The sequence below is a fragment of the Cariama cristata genome, unplaced genomic scaffold, assembly GCF_000690535.1.
Source record: "Cariama cristata isolate BGI_N322 unplaced genomic scaffold, ASM69053v1 scaffold14830, whole genome shotgun sequence".
Classification (NCBI taxonomy): Eukaryota; Metazoa; Chordata; class Aves; order Cariamiformes; family Cariamidae; genus Cariama; species Cariama cristata.
In genome coordinates this window covers 33,434-43,358 of record NW_009593057.1, presented here as the reverse complement: position 1 = coordinate 43,358, position 9,925 = coordinate 33,434, and the positions used below count along the sequence as shown (strand labels likewise).

The 9,925-nt window shown below is 37.4% G+C and overlaps 1 protein-coding gene across 4 annotated transcripts; it reads left to right on the top strand.

Moving 5' to 3' along the window:
- The first annotated feature begins 375 nt into the window (after positions 1 to 375).
- On the top strand, positions 376 to 8,575 carry FAM122B (family with sequence similarity 122B). Of its 4 annotated transcripts, none has more exons than XM_009708822.1 (9): positions 376 to 457; positions 1,800 to 1,856; positions 2,233 to 2,276; positions 2,358 to 2,412; positions 2,635 to 2,736; positions 4,073 to 4,161; positions 4,738 to 4,802; positions 7,181 to 7,277; positions 8,409 to 8,575. In XM_009708822.1, exons 1-9 carry the CDS (start codon positions 440 to 442, stop codon positions 8,557 to 8,559), a joined length of 678 nt encoding a protein of 225 aa, XP_009707124.1. In that variant the 5' UTR covers positions 376 to 439; the 3' UTR covers positions 8,560 to 8,575. The 4 variants fall into 4 exon arrangements, with proteins under 4 accessions (XP_009707124.1, XP_009707131.1, XP_009707147.1 ...); XM_009708829.1 differs by having other exon boundaries at positions 383 to 457; positions 4,741 to 4,802; positions 8,409 to 8,559; XM_009708845.1 differs by lacking the exon at positions 1,800 to 1,856 and having other exon boundaries at positions 383 to 457; positions 4,741 to 4,802; positions 8,409 to 8,559.
- The last annotated feature ends 1,350 nt before the right edge of the window (positions 8,576 to 9,925 follow it).

Genomic DNA, 9,925 nt, shown 5'->3' with positions numbered 1-9,925 from the left:
CGGCCAGCCGGGTCCCTTGCGCTCTCGGAGCGTGCCAGGCCCCGGTGCTGGTCGTGCTTGGTGCAGGCCCCTAGCCCTCCGTGCGCCGTGGCTGGTGCGTGGTGGAGGCCTCTGAAACGTGTCACTTGTTTCTCGGTGTGCTGGAGTCAAGGCGGCGAGTTACTTCTTATAAGTGCAGAACCGCAGTGTTGCGGATCTCCACAGGCTGGTAGGGGGAAAGTGCTTGCTGGGCTCCTTCGGTGAAAGCAGAGCTTCTGTTGAAATAAAATGGATGTTTTCAGTGCGCTGGAGACTGGAGAGTACATGATAGCCCTGTGTAGTTTTAAGTAAAGCACATCTTAGAAAGTTGTTCACAAAACTTTCTCTTTTTCCCTGCAGTGACAACTCACAGGTTTTTCAGCCTTATGTGTTGCGAACTCGCAGGAACAGTACAACAGTTATGAGCCGTCACAGTATGGTAAGGCATCTTAAGCATGTTTTGTTTACACTTAGCAGGAAATAATTGGGCTGAAGAAATGAAGTTAAACTTGATTTGTATTTGCACTAAGTGTTCTAGCAAGCTTCCAGGCTGCAGAATATGTGGTTTTTTAACCTGTAACTGCAACCTGCAATGAAATAATACTGGTGTATTAACTGTATGTCCCCAGGAAGACAACAATAGCTGAAGCGATGTGTGATTCCCAGTGTTAAGTACAGTCTGAAAGTTAATTTGGACTTGACCACGGGTTGGAAGAGAAAAACTGATGTCGCAATTGAAAGTCTTGAAAGGGTGTTTTAATTTGCTCTAAGAAGAGAGAGTCTCAAGTCTTCATTGACCTGTTTGTTTGACATAGCCACTGTCTTTTTGCAAAGGCTGAACACTAGACATCAGAAAATAATTTAAAGAAGAGTAATTTATTTGCTGAATGGTATTTTGCTGTCTGTTATATAAGTCTGGTAGTGTATAGTACTGCAGTTGTTTTAACTTTTCAAACATGTTGTGTTTCTGTTTTTTTCACCATTGTCAACTTGGGGATCTGTATGCTCTTTTCCACTGAAATTTTTCTTTCTGATCTGAGGGTAGTAAAGATTAAGTATTGCTTTTCTTAAAACCTGAAGAACTTAATGTTCTGAAATAGGTTTATTCTATGTCTCTATTCTGTTCAGAAAAAGTGAGATGGTATTTTAATTCAAAATCTTCTGTTACGAGATTTCTTAAAAATAAGAATCCAAAGTTTTGGAACTCCAATCAATAGGTGTTACAGTAGACACATGGGCATCCAGAGTGGGAACTGTTGGGCCATTTGTATGTGATGGTAGCCAAACTTCCAGAAGAATTAGATGCATAAAATTGTATGCAATTAAAAAATTGCAAAAGTAAAGTTTTAGGGAGTGTTGTTCAAGACTGAGCTGAAACATTGAGATTTCTCCTTTATAATAGCCAACTGGTTGAGTAAGTTAGTACAGGAGTTTGTCGTCTCACTCTAGGCAATAGGGAATTGTTTAGTGTTCATAGTTTCATTTATAATATCTCATTTGTCTAAACGGCAGATCTAGCTATTTGTATATTTGAGATGCTGAGCAGTATCTGCTTGCAAGTCTGGGATCTGTGTCACTTGCTGAGTGATAGAATAAATTCGTAAGCGATGAAACAAGTCTCTTCTCTTGAAGGTTAGTGTTTTCCTTTTGAAACGTTATTTGAGTCATCCACGTGTAGTTGTACCACTAATTTTTAATTCACTAAGAATGTAGGTGATGGTAAATAAGTATGCAAGCTGTTGATGTGTGATTAAATCATTGTGGCTGTGACTTTTTTTCAGTTGTTGTCATCATCTCCTATTCGTATTCCTAGTAGCCGACTTCATCAGATCAGAAGGGTAAGTGTAGTTTTTATCTTGTCATTAACAGACTGAGAAAATTATATAATATTGAACTACTTACATAATGGGAGTTTCTTTCCTATTGAGTTTTTCAAGCACTAGAGGAAACGGAGTCTTTTTTAAGACTTAATTTCAACAAGGAAGTGTCCTTGCAAGGCTTATTGTTGTCATGTTTAAACTACCTTGGACTTTTGAAGTGTCGTTTCATTCAAGAGAAATGGTGAGCTGGGCTGGTAGCAGTCTTTCCTTTTTGGAGTGGTCATGCTGTTCATGTTTCAATTCTAATGGCAAATTACTGAATCACGAGTGTTATTCCAAGTACCTGTGATGAATCAGATGTTATGGGAAGATTTACGACATTTATCTCCTGCAGGAGGAAGGAGTGGATTTAATGAACAGAGAAACAGCACATGAAAGGTGCGTGTTATTGAAACAAGATGATAAAATAGCCAGAGTTATCCTCTTTGTAGCTACTGATGGGATTTTTTTGTATTCTAGGGAAGTGCAAACAGCAATGCAGATAAGCCAGTCATGGGAGGAAAGCTTGAGCCTGGTAATCTCTTTATAGATGTTTCCTATTTCTACTTTTATGCTCAACTGCTGAATTTAAGGGAAAGAGAGGAATTAACTGTGAAAATAATTTAAGAAGAACTTAAGTTCATCTGCTTTAGCTATTTTGTGCATTTGGCCCAATGACTTTCTATTAGAAGGCTGTGCCTTGGATTCTAAGGTAATGTCCTGTGCCAGTGTTAAGTCTGAAACCTTGTGTTTACAGAGTGACAATGACTTGGACAAGTCTGAGAAATCTTCCTCCCCAAAGAGAATAGACTTCATTCCAGTTTCGCCTGCACCTTCACCTACAAGAGGAATAGGAAAGGTAGGATAAATGAAATACCAAACTGAGAACATTTTAGAATTTTAGACCAAGGTGAACTGTGAAGACGTGTGTAACTTCACAAATTGTTTGATAGTTGAAAAAACCACAGCCCCAAAACACAACCAAACAAAAACAACAAAAAACCCGAACTCACATTTTATTGGTTTCTAAAAATCAGATGCTTACCATCTTAGAGCCTGCAAACTTTAAGCAGTGTGCCAGTTCTGTCACACTGAATGTTTTCAGTTGCTGTTTGGACGGGTTAGGGTTAGGGTTCTGGTTCTAGGGAAGCCAGAAGAGGTCATTAGTGTAATCAGATTTGGACATGATCTTGAGCTGCATGAGCTGGGGGATCCTGGGGAAGAAGCACCAAAATTTAAACATATCATATGTGTAGAGTAAGAGTGTAAGCAAAGACTAGAAGCTGCAAATCTGTGTGGTGAGGATGATGAAAATATGTCCGTCAGTTATAGAAAGGTTGGCATAAACTCACTGTGAAGAAGGACTTGGGCATGCTGGACTTACACTGAAGACTGATGGCAGATGCTGGAGAAAGGGAAGAGGTGGATATTAGATAAACTACTTTTTCCAGTGAGGACTGGAAAACTGAAATGTAGCACAGAGAAACTGGCAACTGTGTTGAAAGATGGGCTGCTTGACCTTGTTTTCACCCTCTTTTGTGGTTCTGTGTTTGTACTGGTACTATTTTATTACATGCCTCTGCCAGTATTGATGCATGGAGCAGTCACATACTAGTGCTGGGTAAATGTGTTGCTAGTATAACAGTCATGCTGACAGCTGGTCCTGTGCCTTTGGAATCATGACTGTAAAGCAGTAGTAGATAACTTGACAGAAACATTTTTATGCTTAGCTATGGGCATTCATGGGCTAAGCTCAAATTAGCTGCAGAACTATAGAGCTAAATACTCTCTCCTATCCCGGAATATTGTGTTAAATTTTCAGGTCAGGTGTATTTTGAGTAAACTCAACTTATTTGTTTAACAAGCCCCTTGAAGGAAGTAAGTCCTGAGTACTGTACTGCTGTTTCTAAATATAAGAGAAGAACAGAAACAACTGTCTTATTTAGAAAACAATGTCTATTTCAATTTCAGATTTCTTGTGGGTTTGAATTTTAGGTTAATCTGAGTGGTGTTACCTTGGCCAGTATATTTTTGCAAGTTAAATTTTAATACTTCTAAGATTGTGTTTGATCATCTGTGCCTTGTTCTGTTACTAGCTTTTCTTTAACTGAGGATGTTTTGTTTGGAGGGTGGGGTGAAACATCCAAATATTTAAAAGGCAATTTTGAAGCATCTTAATGTGCCTTTTTCTGCAGCAATGTTTTTCACCATCATTGCAAATGTTTGTGAGCAGTAATGGATTACCTCCAAGTCCTATTCCCAGTCCAACAAGGCGATTCTCCAAGTAAGTATAGCATCTGCAAGTAAGAGGTGTACGTTGGCTTAAATTCCAAGGCTAGCACAAAGATTAGTTAAAGCTGATGTTAAGGCATTAAAAGAGACTTTAGTTTTACAATAGCTGAAGTATTACCACATAAAAATGCTCTGAAAGTTCAGCCTTTACCTGTGGTAGCTTTATGTCGGTGCTCTTATAGGCGCCTGTGTCAACTTTAAACTAGACTTGGTAGCTTGTGGGGAAATTCCTAGGTACTTCAAAAGAACTTTATTAACTTTGTCAGTATATCAGTTTTCTACGAATATTACACACAACTTAAAAATGGATTGAAATGGGGATGTGATGCACTAAGGGACGGAGAAAAGTAGAAAATCTACTACAACTTTGTGTGGCAGATAATCTGCTCTAGTAGGAAGCACTTCTTTGTTATCTATGGATTTAGATTCCCTAAGCGTTCTGGTTGTGCAGGAATAGTTTTAAAGAACATTTCATAGGATGTGGTTGTGTTGATTTGATGCTAGGTATGGTGGTGTTCAGACTTGGAACTTCTACAGGCTTGAGTGAGTATCAGTATTCTCTCTCTAGCAGGAGGAGTCAGAGTCCGATCAACTGTATCAGGCCCAGTGTTCTTGGCCCCATTAAAAGAAAAGGTATGTGTATTTACATTATCAGATGTTCTAATATGGATGTAGTTTTGCAGCTGGATACGTTTCTCTCTTTTCCATATTTTTTTTGTTCTGTGAATATAGTGGACTTGTATCCATGGTGAACTGGAATTTACCAGTCATAACTTAAAAAGACAATGGGAAGTAGCTAGTCTAAAACGCAAGAATGAAAAACTTTAAGAGCCGCTACGGCTTGAAAGAGGCAAACTTTTTATTACACATCAAATTAAATGTTACGAGTATTCGTAAGCCCTGACATTCCTAAGAGTACCACTGTATGGTGCACACCCTTCAGATCATCTTAGGAATGTTGCTTATCATGCAGAATCTTCTAAACTTAGTACTGAATGTTTGTTTTTACTCTGAAAGTTCAGAAGGTGAGTGTGTAGAGAAATGGAATAGATCAGTGCTCTTTCCTCCTGAAGGGGGAAAACTGCATTCTTTCCTGGAAGTATTCCATATTAAGGATATTCAAATTACATCCCAGAACAAATCTCCATAGTAGAACTGTAAAATTGAGATATTTACAAGTGTGCCTCTAGCTATGCTTATCTTTTTTGCATTTTTTTTTTTTTTAACGTAGGCATTCTTAACTGCTCCAAAAGCATGTCCTTTTATTTTAGAAGACTTATATTTGGCCTTTGAGAAAAGTTACTGTTTGGGTTTTTTTAGGACTGCTTGTCCTATCAGATGAAGAATGTTATCTAAGTTGTATTGAATTGACAGGGGGGAGAGACAAGTTTTCTTATAGATGCCAATTTTATCTTGACTGTTATTTTCTATGAATTTTAGAGGCGTTAAAAATTGAACAAAAGTTTATCAAGCTCAATGACCAATAGGAAGTAGGTATTCATACTACATTGTTTTATTTTAACCATTTTACAATAGACTTTATGTAGATTGAAATAAAAAAGTGCAGGTGAAGGACAAGCTTTCCTCACCCTATCCATGGGCTCTTGTGGAGCACCTTTTACAAAGTGGAGATATGAGTTTGCCTTTATTACTCATACTCTCAAGGAGTTTTCAAAATATACTTAATTTTAAAACATCTGATCCATTTAAATTAACCTAATTTCTTTTCCTAAACAAATAATCCTGTTGTTTTCTGAATTTTAGCAGTAGCTTCTTGTGTTCTACAGATGTGACATGGTAACTAGTTGACACCTTTATATGTGAGGGGAAGAAAGTAATGTAATGAAGAACATTTCACTGCTGTAGGGAATTAATACCAGTAGACTGTGCAATATGTTGTAGCAGTGCAGATTTGTCTCTGTGAAATTTCAAGTTGCAAAAGAGTTACTTAAGTTGGTGCTTTGGGTTTTCTTCGCTTTTGTGTGAGACCAATTATTTTATAAATGTGTTTTGCCCATTCTGCTTGATAGAAGCTTTTATTCCTTCCCTTCAAAAAAGGGAATGTATCCCCGTAGGCTAAAGGAAGTAGGAAATTTGGGGGGGGGGTTGTTTATCAGTCTTTTTATCAAAGGAGTGGTAGTATGATTCTCTTGCATAACATGTTAATATATACTGGTTTGCTATAATGCTTACTCTCTGTCAGCTTTTCAAACTGACACCACAACTGCTGTGAAGTGTAGGTAAAAAGCCAGAAAATGTATTTCCATTTCATATGTTTTTGTTGCCAAACTAAAAATTAAAAGATACTGTAGCTGAGAGGGTTTTCTTTTTTAAGCTTGTTATTGGCAAGTTCATATTTCCAAATGTGTCTATTGTGTAGAAGCTATGAATGAGCTAGCTCATTCTCAGGGCAGATTATACTAAATGGATTATACGAATTCTCCCCATCATCTTTAATCTTTAAACGTCAGTAGATGATTACAGGTACAAAGATAGTCTGCTCCATGATAAGTAAGTGGAAATGTGTACATATGCCAATTTTTTTCTATTCAGCTTTTCTGTAAAAGTGTACATATGCATCAGAATTTGTTGTACACAGGAAGGTGAAACCATGAACCAATCTGTTTTCATAATCACGAAGAATTTTAATCTCCATATTTTGGCTTATGTCAGTTGCCTCATCTCAACTGCTTACTTAAATTTAAGTCACAGTAATTAGTTTGGTTTAGATTATTTTGTCTGATTATAGTCCAAATAGCAAGTGTCTAGTTTTAGATCATTGTAGCCCCTCAGATACTGCTGAAGCAAATTAAGGATGGACTGGAGCGTTAAACAACAGCTAGCATCAAATTAGCGTCTTACCCAAGTGCTTGGTTGGCTGAATTAGAGACTTGTGTTGCAAATGCAACCTTGCTCTATTGTGTGACAAACCTCACTTTTATAATAGACAAATATTAAACGGACGTTCCAGAGACTCAAGTGAGTTTGATTATTTGCACTATTTTCCATAGGTGAAATGGAAACTGAAAGTCAGCCAAAGAGACTTTTTCAAGGAACAACCAACATGCTTTCTCCAGATGTTACCCATCTGACTGATCTCAGTTCATGGTAAAATATTTCATGTACCCTGAAATGCTGAAACAGGGAATGTGCATTCTTGTGTTGTGGGGCCTGAAATGCTGAAACAGGGAATGTGCATTTATCACAAACTTTCTTGTATTGTGGTTTTTTTTCTCCAGAAAAAAATACTTCATGTGTAGCTTGCATATGCATATTACTGGGAACTATTCCTGGACTACAGTAGTGTGACAATGTTCCTGCTCCTTTGATCAACTATTCCTGAGCAGACTGTAGCCTAGATTTTGTGTATCAAAACTTATACTGAATATAATTGTTACAAATGCCTGTTGGTTCACAAGCAAAGTTACTTTGCCTCAAAGATGCTTCATCATTTCAGTATGTTGTAGACAGTGGTTGTACAGTATCTGTGGTACTTACCTGAATACTTAGAGTGTGTGTGTGTGAGTAGTACTGCAGTTACATAGTTCATGTTGCTACATTCATGTTTTTTAGTGACACAATCTGTCTCCTTTCTGTATTACAATCATAAAAAGCTGAGTTCTTTTTTGTGTCGAGAGTTAGATACTAAATATTCTAAAATATCAACTCTGTATTACTATAATTTCAGTTTACCTACAGACTTGAAACTGCCTAGAAACCTTTTTTTGTGTTGCTTCCAGCTAAATTGCAAAAGCATCAATTTATGTGCCTCTGGAATCTTGTATCAAGACTTCAAAATCCAAACACAGGAATTTCTTGCTTACAAGGAAAAAATAGGCTTCGAAATCTTGCTTTGAGTAGTGCAACATAAAAGAACGTAGTAGCTAATTAATGACATCTTTACTGCATTGCTGATTAGATTCTTATTATTCCTTTCCTATAACTTTTAAGATTTTATTCTCATTAGTTATCACATCCTTTCGATGACCGATTAAAATCAGAGTCATAATTCATTCTGCATGTTAAAAAAAATAAAATTCTGCTCCTCATTCCCATAAGGAGCATGAATATATATATAACATGCTACAGAAAACAAGGAGTCTTCAGGGCTGCCAGTCTTGCAGTAAAGACTGAGTGGTAGTATATGTCTCCTACATCTCCTTAACAAAGGTGAAAGTACGTTAGTTTGTACACAAAGTCATCATGCCCGTGTTACTAAACCTTTTTCTTTTTCCCCAGCCTGTCTTCAGATATTCTTGATGGGAGTAGCAGCAGTGTTGGCTCTTCCTCTGATTCACTGACTAAAGGCAGCATAACCACAGAGTCTCCAGTAACACGCTCAAACTCATGCTCTTCCTTCATTTTGATGGATGATCTCTCACCTAAGTGACTTAATAAGTACCGAGTCAGTGTCTGGTTGTGCTGTTCCTTTACTGTACACTTACACAGAGAAACGAACTCTGATCTTTGAACCATTAACAAGAGGATTATTAAAAGGAAAAATTATTGTAACTGTAATCCTTGGCGACTTTCCAGTGATTTTGATTTATCCATTTAATGGACATTGTAGACCATATTAACGTCTGGTTTTGTGAATTTATTTTTTAAACAAGATGTCTGCTCAGATTATACTAACTTTCTGCTTTCAGGAACTTGCATACACTTTTTGATTCCGAGAATAGATTTTTGATTCCAAGAATAGGTATTTACCTATTAGCATTGCAATTTTTAGGAAAATACTTCTATTATTATCGTGGTCGCTATGTCTAGGGAAGTAATTTGGTTTGGAAGGATTTGAAAATACTAATTTATTCTCTGGCACTTCTACCATTGAGTAAAACTATTCTCCTTTTTTTCGGTCACTAGCCTCAAATTCTCTTACGGAAGGGAGAAAAAAAAAGTGTTTTCTTTTCTTAGTGCTGCTAGTCATTTTTATTACAGAAGACCATGGTGGGTGTGGAAATCTCACTCTTACATTAAAATAAAAAACAAAACAAACACAAAACCACAAAAAAAAAACCACCTAATGACTGGCACTTTTGCCGTCAGTGAAGAAACAACAGTACTCTACGAACATGATTAAAATAGCTGCATAGTTCTCTCCCCAGATCCTTTATCCTACAGATTGTATGAAATAAGGTCAATATTCAGCAAGATTTGGCTAAGGAAGATTAATCCATGCCTCGATCTAAGATATACGGTGTAGGTAACTAAGTTATTTAAACTACTGTGTAGGAGAACCATGTATGGCACCATCGATGTCTCCTGTGGCATTGACGTCATAGGTATTTTTGTGCCTTAGGGGACATTGTTACAAAATTATGGAATGTAAACCAGAGGGGTGGGTGGGAAAAATCCTTTGTGTACAGCTTGTTTATAGAGTGCTTACCAGAATCTGTTGTCGATGCTGCTTTCCTTAGTATTCCTTTCCAAGGTGAGTGCTCAGTTGGAAGGTGCTGTGGGCAGTTCCGACTCTGCTGTGAGATGGCAGCCAAAGGAATACCCTTTGCAGCTGCTGTGTACAGCGGTTGTATCTTTGTTGGTTGTGAGCAGGGCAAGCAGCTAAGTGAATGGTCAGTTTCTAAGGAAAGACTTAAAAGTTTGAATTGAATACGAGCTCTGCAAATTGTTTGGCTAAGGGGTTACGTTTGAGCTCTGAGTAGTCTTGATACAGTACCTTGGTCAGTCTGAGGTAAGACAATAGATATTTTACTTTTTAAAGACTTTTAACGGGGCAAAATAAATCCGTTTGTAAT

Coding starts and splice junctions, on each gene's coding strand:
- FAM122B (XM_009708822.1), top strand. Junction 1,857..2,232: donor GACTTCATCAGATCAGAAGG/GTAAGTGTAGTT, acceptor TATCTCCTGCAG/GAGGAAGGAGTGGATTTAAT. Junction 7,278..8,408: donor CTGACTGATCTCAGTTCATG/GTAAAATATTTC, acceptor CTTTTTCCCCAG/CCTGTCTTCAGATATTCTTG.